This window comes from Xiphophorus couchianus, chromosome 1 (assembly GCF_001444195.1).
Source record: "Xiphophorus couchianus chromosome 1, X_couchianus-1.0, whole genome shotgun sequence".
Classification (NCBI taxonomy): Eukaryota; Metazoa; Chordata; class Actinopteri; order Cyprinodontiformes; family Poeciliidae; genus Xiphophorus; species Xiphophorus couchianus.
Window position 1 is genome coordinate 23,916,046 of NC_040228.1, and position 12,232 is coordinate 23,928,277.

General features: G+C 36.9%; 2 protein-coding genes across 11 annotated transcripts in view; one reads left to right on the plus strand and one right to left on the minus strand.

The window, feature by feature from the left end:
• The window catches only part of camta1a (calmodulin binding transcription activator 1a), a 388,633-nt gene extending 380,682 nt beyond the window's left edge, over positions 1–7,951 (plus strand). For 8 of the 10 annotated variants that reach the window (XM_028016556.1, XM_028016520.1, XM_028016579.1 and 5 more), the window contains one exon: positions 2,293–7,951. In XM_028016556.1, coding sequence (XP_027872357.1) covers positions 2,293–2,325 — 33 coding nt within the window. In that variant the 3' untranslated portion in view covers positions 2,326–7,951. Of the gene's footprint in view, positions 1–144; positions 176–2,292 lie in introns of all 10 variants that reach the window. The other 2 variants (XM_028016526.1, XM_028016512.1) reach the window with 1 other exon arrangement.
• A 126-nt stretch (positions 7,952–8,077) lies between these two features.
• Positions 8,078–11,048, minus strand: LOC114146712 (prepro-urotensin II-beta-like). The gene is made up of 4 exons (XM_028021012.1): positions 9,920–11,048; positions 9,431–9,556; positions 9,237–9,280; positions 8,078–8,454 (listed from the first exon to the last, which is right to left on the minus strand). The coding sequence occupies exons 1-4, from the start codon at positions 10,221–10,223 to the stop codon at positions 8,341–8,343; spliced, it is 588 nt and encodes a 195-aa protein (XP_027876813.1). The 5' UTR covers positions 10,224–11,048; the 3' UTR covers positions 8,078–8,340.
• Positions 11,049–12,232: the final 1,184 nt, after the last annotated feature.

Genomic DNA, 12,232 nt, shown 5'->3' on the forward strand with positions numbered 1-12,232 from the left:
TTTCATCTTCTTGAAAATAATCATTAGTTAGAGATATTCCCACCCCTTAGCTCCACCTTCCGCCCCCAGCTGCCCCTGCCCCTCCTTCACAGTGCCTACTGTGTGCTAATAGCTGTCTGGTATTGTTTTGCTGTTTATGCCAAGCCCCTTGATGGACCATAGACTGTTCAAGCGGGTGAGTGCAGCCTCAGCAACTCAGTTCGTGACTCCCTTCCTCTCTTTCTTTCTCTCTCTCTTTGTCTCTCTTCTTCATCTGTTTCTCTTCCCAGACCTCTCTTATGTTTTACTGTCGCTCTTTAATAAAGCTCGTATCTCTTTCTGAAGTTTTATCCATGGCGGTCTATCCCTTTTTCTCCTTCCTCATGTTCTCTTCTCTTCCCTCCCAGTCCTTCTCATTTTCCATCACTGTTGCTTGATGCCTGCTTGCATGAAGGCTGCTGGCTGGAGCCACAGGTGAACTGAGACGCTCAGATTTAGATCAGAGACTTCCTTAACTAACAAAACGCTTATGAATGACAATGTCACTGCAACACTTAACAGAGACTTTTCTGATTCTCCTTATTTCTCTTTCTCTTCTTGAAAATTGCACTTTTTTCTTTTTCTTTTCATTTAGCTTTCTGTGGTTTTGCAAATTCCCAGTTATACAGTGCGGGAAGCTTTTTCTTAACTCTGTTTTATCCTGCTGCATGTCAAGTGGTGACGACTATGGGTCTTGCTCTTCTACTTTTAGGCATGCTATGAACCTGCTGTTTCTCTAGTTGTCTCTCTGGCTGGCTGGCTGGCTGGCTGGCTGACTGTATGCTCTATTTCAAGCCACTCGATAGACTGTGAGGGGAAACGTCCTCCCTTCAATTTCTGCTTACTAATCTCTGTGAAGCATTTTCTGTGGGATTCATAACTTTAAAAACAAATAGCTGTATTTTAAGGTTTCCTTTAATAAGAAAAAAGCTAACCTGATCTTAGAGCAATAGGTTCATCTGCTATATATAATGTTGTGGCAGCAGTCCTCTTGTTGGGATCAGAGAATAAACAATATTTTGTGATTCAATAATTTCACACACAAGATCCCAGTTTCTGTGTGACCTCTTCTGTATCTTGCAGCGCTTGCTTTCTGTATAGTAATCAAGCAGGATGAACTCCATCAAATTATACTGGGGGATTTCTTTGTACTCCACAAACATTCCTTGAATCAAAAACTACACATATATGTATATTTGTATGTGTATGTAGTTTTGTACACATTCTGTCATGTTACAGTCTTAACTCTGAAGGTCAACATTGTTCACTCAGAACAATGTTGCGTATAACTGTGAAGTTGAAGTGGAAACAATGCATTGTTTACTGACAGTTCACAAGCAAACACAAAATTGTATTCAGATTTGTTTTCAGTCCCCTCATTACTGTGATACACCTGATTAAAATCCAGTGCAATTAATTGCCCTCACACACCACTTAGCTCTTTAATAATAGATGTGTGTGATTTTTATCTCTGTGTGAATCCAGTTTTTTCCTGAAGGCCTCAGAGGTTTGTTAGAGAACATCAGTGAACAGCATCATAAAGATCTAGTATCTCAACACACAGGTCAGAGATAAAGTTAGAAGCAGATTTAGGTTATAAGACAATCTGTAAACAGCAGCATTAATAAGAGAGATTGCTAAAGGCTTGTTGCAACTGCAAAGAGCTTCAGCTCAGGTGGGAAACTCTAAGCTTTATCGTAGACAAAGCTGTGAAAGCCTTTCCCTTCCAGCTTAAACATAAAGCTGGAGATACGGAGTAATGTTTTGGATACAAGCATAGCAGTGTGACTGAATGGATCAGTCACGGATCTAAATTGAATTTAGATGCTGTTCACAGACACTCTGTGTGTTTTTCTGTCAAATAAAATCCCCAAAAAATATACCATGTCTGTTTGTAATGCAGGAAAACATGAAAAGAGAAATAATATATGTTTACAAAAATTTAAGACTGAGGAAGATTGGTCGACTGATGAAGTTAGATAATCTATTACTTGTTGAGTGTTTCAAGCTGATATTTTTTATTCAATGTAAACTCATAATCTATGTAATTCTTAGTAATGATTTTTTAAGCTGTTGTAAATGACTAATTGTGTGTATTTCTTTGCAACACTGTAAGAATTTCTTTATCTTTTCCCAGAAAAGACGTAGCTCCTGATGACCTGAGCTTTATGTTTTAGTCCTGCTTGATAGTGTTACGATTATGGTTGTGTGTGTCATTTTCTGTGCAGCTAACTTCCTCTTCCATTAACGATTTGTCGTCTGTCTGTGTTTCAGGGTGAAAGAATTGAAAAGGGCCAGGGCACATGAGACCCCTCAGAAGAGCCCCCTTGCGATGTGACATCACTCTCCTGACTCCTCTTTTCTTTTTTTGTTTGTACCTGAGACATTTTACAAGAGAACAGAACACAAAGAAAAAAACATCGGGTCAAGCACTGCTATTATTAATACTACTAGAGCAGTGTTAATGGTTCAACTGCTATCACGTTGTATGACAGCTTTTTTTTTTTTTTTTTTTACATGTTTATTCTTTCCACTGACTTGGTGACTTCAACAGCATTATGAACTCAAAGAACTGGGGCAACGGGTGCAGAACATTGGCTTCATGGCATCTTTTGCACTTTTTCATGGACTGCTTTTTATTTTTATTTCTTTTTTTAGCTATGGAGAGGTTTTGGACAGTGATGAGGGACGACGGAGGACAGGCGGTCGGTCAAACGTGAAGATCTCGAGAGGTGAAAGTTAGGGCTGTTGCAGAAAATCTCAAAGGACAAGGAGACCATGCAGAAACACTCTGGGTTCTCGTTGTATTTCATGGTTATTTTTTAAGACCAATAAATTCACTCAAAGACAGATTTTTCTTTTTTTAACACCCACACATACCCCACCCACTTTAAACCCAATGCTGGTGATTTAACAGTATCCATTTAAACTTAGTATTCTTTCCAGTCCTTCTTTTCTCGACCCCACCGGTCCGCCCGCCTGGCTGGAGCTACAAATGAATGTAGTGGGGTCCAAACATTCATGCTGAAGCAGATTGGGGATAAAACATGTTCTTTTAAAAAGATACTATGCTTTATTGTGTATATATATAGTCCCTTTATTACTTGAATTTGTTTCATAACGTCCAATGTACTCCTTCCATCATGTCCAATGTATTGGTGAGCTGTATCAGGCTATATGTTGTTAAATCCTACCAAGAAAAAAAATGCATGACTTCTAGACAGAAAAAGTCTTTGCTTGTGTGTTTATGGTCTAGCTCTTCAGTCTTTCTTCTGATTTTCATTTTATTTCTACATTTCTCTTCATAAGAGCCGTTATTATTTCTGTAATTAAGCTAATATCCGTGTTCTCCCAGTTATTTTGTTTTCTTCTTGGTTCCCCTCCCAGAGGGGAGCAAAATGTCAATTTTTTTATAATTTTTTTTGTGTTGTAACTCTTGTAGTCATGCAGGTTGTTATTGTTCTTTTGAGTTGAACTCCGGAGCCTCTGCAGGCTTCTGAGGGGAAAATCACATACATTGCCTTGACGTCTTAGAGATTCTTTGTGGGGTCCCTAAGCTTGTCCCAAAATAGGGGTTTGACAAATCCATATTTTTTGACAATTGAGTGATTTCTGTACATAAAAGAAGGCTGCAAGTATGTAGGGGGAAAATGAACATGTTCCCTTACAGGGATTGTATTTTAGAAATATATTATTTTATTCATTAAAAATGGGTCGAAAACAGGTACAAGACAAAAACAGAATATTTGTATAGTTTTGTTTGAATGCTTAAGAAGTATGGTTCTATTGTTTGTACATAGTGTAAATATCTGGGATAAAGATGAGCTAAGTGCATGAAAAGTATGAACAGAGTTAAAAGGGGGGAAAAAACTAAAGCAGTAGTGGCTATGCTCTGTAAAATTAAAAATATTTCACTATTAGAGTATTTTACTTTATTTTGATTGTTCCGGAGACAAACATTTTGCTAAAGCATGATATTATTGCATATGAAAAAGTTAAAAAAAATAATGTATTTAGTGTTAGGAGAGGTCTTTAAAAATTATCTTAAATCCACTATAGTTACTTTCATTTTTTTGTCATCATCTGTTTGGTTTGGGCTCCCAAGAAACTTTTGCCAATGGTGCCAAGGTATACGATTGCTATGAAGCTTAAGAATTTATTTAAGTCCATTTTTGCAGAACAGATAATCATACAGGGAAATACACTCAAAGGAACGAAAACCATAACATCCTGACTGACTGAGGATTGAAGAAAACATAACTTGTAAAGGGACTCATTTTCAAACGAAGGGCATTTTAGTGCAAGTTCATTATATTTCCACCATCCAGATATATCGTAGGGTTCTGTTCATCTCCTAATATACCACATCAGATATGTGCTTGATTTTTGTTGTCAGTAAAAATGGAATGTGACGATCATAGAGGTATCTTGTCTGAACTCAAAGATTGTAAACGGATGCCTTTCCCATTTGGATCCTGACAAAGCAAACACAGGTGTTGCTGTTTTTATCACTGAAACAGACTGAATTCATCACCTCAGCTGTGCAACCTGATGCACTAACCTTTGATTTATGATTCATAGATTGAGATTTGTAATATGAAAACGACGGTAGTTTGACCTTTTTGCACAGCATGTGTCTTTTTTTTCTTTTTTTTTTTTAGAAATGTTTCCAGTAGCGATTGCCAAAGGCAGATGTATCCTGCAGTGTTGTCTTGGTCTTTGTGTTGTGAAATAAAAAAATAGAGCCATGATAAATAATTTTTAAACTTCCCATCAGAATTGTAAGCTATGTAGAATTCAACTGAAAAACAAAGACTTTTTTTTTTTTAAGTGATGAAACTGAATCAAAATTTGGTTCAACATCTTGTCTTCAAAGACAAATGTGTTCAAATCTCTAAATGTATGGACTTATCTTTTCCACAGTCCTTGTCAGATGAAGCCACATATTTTCTGCTGGGTTTAGTTCAGGACTCTGGCTAAGCCGTTTCAAAACTATCTGAAGAAAAGAAACCCCACATCATGATGCTGCCAGACCCATATTTTACCGTGGGATACTTTTGGGGACGTGTAATGTTCTTTTTATGCCATGCAAACCTTTTGGAATTGTGGCACAGAAGTTACATTTTTGTTCTTTGCGCAAATGAATAATCTCACAGAAGATTTTTAGGAAGTTTTTAACCAGGACTGGATGTTTTATTTGACAGAAACCCATACTGTTTACAAACTCTACCACCTTTGTGATGTTACTGCCTATATTTTCTTCAGTTACTTATCACTGCCCTCATAGCAAACTCGTTTTTACACAATTATTCTGAAAATTTGGCAATTTAAAGTTTAACAATATTTTATTTTTGTACATCCTAACATTTCTTCTGGCATAAAGTTTTGAAGTAAAATCAAAAGGTGGCTGGAAAATGTCTTAGTTTAAGGTTGTGGAAACATTCATGAAACCCGGTTATGATGGGGTTTTTTTTTTAACAATAACGTTGCAAAACTGTTTTTCAGTTGAATTTTACAAAAGATGGGTTACATTAGAGGATGGAGAAGTTTAGAAATATGCAGCATGGTCTAATTTTTTTACGTCACGCAAACATGGCTTTTAAACGAGGTCGAGTGAAAGTTTATGAGAAGGCTGTATTAAACAAAAGCTGGAGTTGGAAAAACTACAAAATAAACTGTCAAAGATGCTCATGTGATTCTAGGAAACACTGGATGATCTCAGACGTGTCCATGAAAAATCAATAAGCTAAACATGACTGTAATATATTTATGTGTAAATTATAGCACTAGCCTCTCTTGTGACACACTGGACAATATCAAAACAACATAGGATGCTTAGGAAAATAATTAGAGCCTTTTAGGTGCCTATTGGCTGCTGTCTAATTCTTATTCTGCCAGAAAGTGTACTCTGTATCCAAACATGTGAAAATTCAGCCAAGTGCCACTGAAAAACTTGATTTTCATTTATTTATTTTTTACATCATTAGGATCTATAGATATTTCTCTGATGTTCTGGAACAACTGGTTGTTGTCGTGCTGTTTTCCAAATCACCTGATGTGTAAACTTTATTTGCAATGTTTATGTAGAAAGTGCCTATTCATGTCCTCATAACACCTGTTGCAGAATGCATTCAGTGTACCTGATCTTGAGGGAGTACGTCACACAATCGCACCATTACACTCACTCCTCTGCACAGTAGAAGTGGAGCGCTCCAGCTTGTCCGCGTTACGGCTTTATTTTCATTTTTCTGCCTCTTCCATTTTCTACTGGAACAGCTTGACTTTTTTAGAAACGCCACGATCGGGGTTTGCTGCCTTGCGCTCATCCTCCGGTTTGTGGTCAGAATGCATAGCCAATGCAATGTTTTGGGGGAAAAAAGTGGGAGAAGGATTTATAATGCTTGCATGGTAAATAGTTAACTGGGTGACTGAGCTGCACCTAAAGCATGCTTATTTTCTTTGGACTGGTAGTCAGATAGACTTGATTAAGACATAATGTTTGCAAACAGTAAGCAGCTGGTTTGGTGTATCATAGAGGGGAGAAATGTGATTGTAGGGGAGACAAAACCTGCAAACGAAGCCAATGATCAGCACTTGGTAGCTACGGATGTTTTCATGGCAGAGCATGAGGACAGACTTATATTTCGCAACAAGTTTCTTAGATGTTTCTTTTGCTTTTTATTGTTCATTTAGACTCAGTCAGTGTACCACCAAACTCACTTCTAGGACAGATGGACACATAAGCATTTAGCGTTGGTTGACCTCCCTTTTGTATTTTACTCAGGGTGCCAAAATGGGGAGGAGGAAACAGAGCAGGACATGCATTTCACGTCAGAGGAAGCTAAAACCCGAAAACACAAATGGTTAAAACACATGGAACTGAAGGTTTCATTGTACAATGTTTAAAGTAAATTAATACAATAAATTTCGTCTTACTAACCTTGAACAGGTGGAACCCTGAAATGGACTCCAACCCTATGTAGCTCTTGGAGATTAATGACTTTTATGAAGATCTGCATTACTCTTTAGGCCTTTAATTTATTTAAGTGTCAAACTGTAGAGGGTATTTAAGATTAGGTGTAGTTCTATGAAAACTGCAACTGCAAATCTTGTTTTTTACTGCCATTTCTCGAGGGTGGAGTGACAGGCACACTTGTTTAGCACACAGCGTTTATCAGTTCTAAGATGTTCTGCAAATTGACCTGAGAATCTGCCTTTCCTCCTCTTCCTTTTTCCGAAGCACCCAAACCGCAGAAAGGTAGGCGCATCAGGGCAACAGAACAGAAACCAGTTCAGCAGTATGATCCACGTGTTGACACAGCAATAAAGAAATTATTTTGTGGAGCCCTATCAGGCCTAGCAAAGTTTAAAAATGACTGGACACGTGTAGTCGACTTACTCTTTATGCAAATGCCAGTATTGCAAGACAAGCATTCAGTAGTTTATTGACAGCAATTATATGGCACCCTTTACCCAATTGCACGTTTTCATCAATTCCAAACTGAAGAGAAGAAAAAATAGCCCTGCTTTGATAGAAAGTCATGGGTTCTCGACACTTTGCATGTGAACTAGTGTTAGATCTTTTTTCCTCTCCTCTATAGCTGTCTTTCTCTCTGTCTTTCCCTGTTATGTGACCCGAGTTTTCTCCTCTCCCCACCCTTAGAAAAAATGTCCATCTCCTCTCGGTTCTCCTAATGTGTTATGCTTTCCTCCTTTTTCTTCCCTTTTCTTGTTTGTAAGTTTTATTTTTGTAATTGTGCATGTACAAGCGTCACTGACTCAATGGATATGTTTTTAAAAAAAAGAGATTTCTGCTGCTGAAGCCATGCAAAACATTTTGAATTGCCCTTAAAATATGGAAGATGTTTTCTGAATGCTTTATATTCTTTCTGCTGTAAAATAATAAAAAAAGGAGAAAATGAAGAAAACTTGAGAACCTATTCTTCCATGTCTTTTTGCTTCGTCCTTTACTTTTATTGTTATTCTTCCACTTTCCTACCAGTACATTTCAGTTAAAAACAACTGCAGAGAAATGACATATCTGACACTTTTATTTTATTTTTATTCGTTGTAGCATTTGATTTTTACATCTCAAATCATTTTGAATACGTACACAGATCTTAACATGACTTTCCACAGTTTAAAAGTAAATCTGACAGTAAATCAACTGAAAGTAAAGGTTTGAACCTTGGAAACATGTAATGTATGCATGCATGGAGTGTGATGTTTGCTTTGTCTGCCCTTGAAAAGTGTATCAAGCATATGTTTTCCTCAGTATTAAGCACTGCTTCTTGTAAGGCAGATATCCAATTAGCTTGGTTTTTAGACGCAGTACTTCCAGAAACACTCGGAATTTCCATTTCTCTTCCTTAACTGCTTACGGATGCCCAGCAAGCGGCTGTAAGGTTTCAGAAGATTTTGTTTCTCTAATAAGATCTGAAAGAAAAGATATAATAGTTAGATATCTACAGTATAGTACCATGTTTAATATAAAAGTGTACAGTTTCAATTAGAAATGCAGGTCAGTTCCTTTTAAAAGTATTCAAAAGTGTTAATTAACCAGAAACTTCAATTAATTTTACTGAAATTTCATGTGATAGACCAATACAAGCTAATTGTTCATGGGAAAAAGTATATGATTTACAAATGTTGTTTTTTACAAAGAAAAATTTGAAAATGTATGGGTTGCATTTGTATGCATGCCCCTCTGATACCCTTAAATTAAATCCAATTGCTTTCAAGAGTCATAGGTTTAGGTTTTACAATGTCTAGCGCTTTGAACATCTCATCAAAACTAACATTTCTGATCACCTCTAACACATCATCCCTGTGGTGAAGGATGGTGGTGGAGGCATCATGGTGAGGGAATACATTCGTTTAATTGTCCCGCGACACATCAAAATCTTTACACCATCAATTCAATGTTATTTTGCAAGGGAGAAAGACCGGGTTGCCCTATTTGTGTGATGCTGGCAGACCCTCACCTCCAGAAATGGAAAGTAATAAAAGCACTCCACACTTTTCATCTTCTCATAATGATTTTCATTTTCCTTCAGCTGCATAATTACGCATTTTACCTTGGTATGTCATAAAATCTGTGCAAAATGCAGTTTAGATTGTAATTTTTCAAGAGACATATTGTTTAAAGGTTCTGCGGCTAAGATTTTTTTGCATTTCTCTTTCCCGTTTTTAGGATGTAAATGTTTGAAGTCACACACCTCTCTCTTGACTCCTCTTGGCACCAGATTTGTCGTCCTGACACCTGAGGGATAAGAACACAAGAGATTCGAAATATTCGAGATATCCATTGTCTAACACCTTGTCTTTGCAATGTTTCTCTTCAGGCCATACTTGAAGTAGATGAACATTGTAGAAAAATGGTTTCAAATTTGTTCTTAAAAGTGTCTCTTACCGTCTCTGTTAACTTCCCCAGATGTAAAAGTGGAATATCGGAGAGCTGCACCGTCCTGAGGAGTAAACATTTGCTCAGGAAGAGACTCGTCATCCAGCGTTACGATAATGCGATCCTCCACTGACGCTGAGGTCAGACATAAATAAATACATTTCAGGTAGTTGAAAAATGTATTAAAAAAACATCAAAAATGTTCAAACACCGAATGTTTTCTAATCCACAGCAGCACATAAAGTCACTTCTAATCAACAGAAAATTGACCGCATTAACAGAACCAGTCACATTTTTCTGCCTGCTAGCTGAACTTTGGCAGAAAAATCACTGCTGAGCATTGCAGCACTCAGGTAATTATTTTATGGCCCCAGGTTAAGACTGTGATGTCATTAATCTCTTAAAATTAAATTGTACGACTGAAAATGCTAATTGCCCGTCTTAATTGATGGATTATTTTTCATTAAAGCTATAATAGAGGCATTATCCTTTGCTCACCTGGTCCTGGATAGGGCATCTCAGCCGATTCTGTGATAGGGTGGGCCAGCAGGGTGGCAGAGGCCACAAGTACAAAGGCCCAGGAGAAGAGATGGCTGCACTTCATTACTGTCTGATGCTGTTGTGGGAAGTGGTTCTGATTTGCACACAGGTCCTCTGGTGAAGACTTCTGAATGCGCAGTGGCCCCAGCTGTTTTATATACTTGCAGCTGGGTCCACCTGACTGGCACGGCACACGCGCACACACTTTTGTTTGCTGACAGTCGTCAGCTACATGCAGAGTCACATCCGCTCTCGCTGGCATAAATCAACAGGGACACACAGGTGAATTATGGACTCAATAAGAAGACACCGCACTGTCTTCCAGAGCCACCGGTCATGTTTTTACCAGCTCTTTGGCTTGATTAACCAATTTTACTGAGTTTATAAATGTTATTAAAGCAGGTGCATAGATTGTCATGTCAACACCCACACTGGGGAGCAGGTGGTACACAAACGGCGCAGATGAATCACTTCCACCTTTATGTTACCGCCTTGTTAAAGTGGTTTAGGTCATCTGACTCCTAAAACCTTGTTGCATACGAAGTAGAGAGAGATCCTAATAAACCAAAGTAATTACTTCATCAGAAGTTCAGGGCAGGCTAAAGTGTTCATAACCCTCCTTTCTATGAGCTGTCTGACATTTTAAATCAATTCAAGGCAGCAGGAGATTTTCCACGGGTCACTAAATTCAGCCTGATTAATGCACAATATTTAGAAGCTTGGTAAGGCTCTGCAACACTAGGTCTGCTTTCTCCTCCTCTTAGTCATACAATAAACCAAACCTTTATGAGTGTATCCAGTGTGGTTGGAAAGTGTAATAGCAGCTTTGCTGCTCAAAAAGATGAAAGCTACTTAAAAAGTTACATTTTCCACCTACGGTTGCAATTTCCATATTTACTAGAGGCATGAATTAAGTATTCAAACACTCATCTGATTTTGTGGGCAGCTGAAGAGGCAACATTACATTTTCTGCTTGGGAAGTTGAATACCAGTTTTGGTACTAATTGTACCAAAACTGTATTAGAATGTCATAATAATAACTACTAGTTATTATTATGACATTCCCACAGCAAACATCTCACCAATCTAGATTTTCCTAAATTGCAGATAATTGAAAATTTTAATCTATGTTTGATATTATATTCATGTGTGTCTGTAGATGTTCAAATTTCAATTATTTTAATTCTGACATTCGAACTTTATATAAAGCTGAATGCTCTACAAAACACTTAGTCAAGAAACAGTAAATGTAGGAAGAGCCAAACACAAATTGATAAAGATTATGCTAATAACGGAGAACGGAGAATTTAACTAATTTAATTTCTGTTTTGCCTTAAATTGCTGTTGCCTCTGATAATGAGCTTCACTATCCACCAACTTTGTGTTCCATAGACCATCAATTATGATTTTTTTGTTTGTTTTGTTTGGCTTTGACACATACTTCGTATTTTTCTGTCTGTTTACTTGGATGCCAGACACAGACTTTATCGTTTATAAAATTATTTATACAACAGAAGGAGTGACTCCAAATCCCATTTTTGTGGAGCAAAATTGTCCAGACATAATTAGATAACCAACTTTATAAGTTGTATAAGCTATTGTATAATTCATTCCCTGAAGATATTGATAAATGCATATGGAATCATATCCATTTATTTTGTTTGCTTTGACTGATTCTGTACATCTACTTTAACAAGATTGCTAAAAATGACAATTCTAGTTGTTTTTACCTTTTAATAAATGGTTTGTTGTGTCCTTACAACACCTCTCAAATACTTTGAATTATAGTGTTGCTGTTATATCCTGTATCATTTTTAAAAAAGGAGTTGTGTATTTTGTAAAAAAAAGAAACAAAAAAGCATTCCTTTTCAAAATTAAAATGCTGTTGTTTAGTGTTGGATAATTAAATGTTTTTACCAAAACATTTGGTAAAATGTTTTTACCAAATAATTTTAAAAAATTAAATGTTTTTACCAAAACATTTAATTCATGAGGAGCACTTTGCCTTTATCACTTTCTTTGTTGTTACACTGGAATATGATCTAAAATCAGTCAGAAATTATTACATTAGAAATACTATATACTATTGTGAGTCATTGCAGCACAATAGCATCTTAGTTAAATCGTTTGTTGGTTAAATCGTTCATTTATTCATTTGTTTAAGAGACAGATGACTTTTATTTTCTTGATGGAAAACGTCTACATACGATTATTTATTTTTTTATGTGACCATTCGTTTCCACGGTTGTTGATCTTACAACAACCACTAGA

Bases quoted from the DNA above. Each gene is read 5' to 3' on its own strand.
- LOC114146712 (XM_028021012.1), bottom strand. From the start codon at position 10,223: ATGCCAGCGAGAGCGGATGTGACTCTGCATGTAGCTGACGACTGTCAG. The intron at 9,281-9,430 runs GTAAGAGACACT...CTTATCCCTCAG, and splicing joins TGGGGAAGTTAACAGAGACG to GTGTCAGGACGACAAATCTG. The intron at 8,455-9,236 runs GTGTGTGACTTC...CTTTTCTTTCAG, and splicing joins CAAGAGGAGTCAAGAGAGAG to ATCTTATTAGAGAAACAAAA.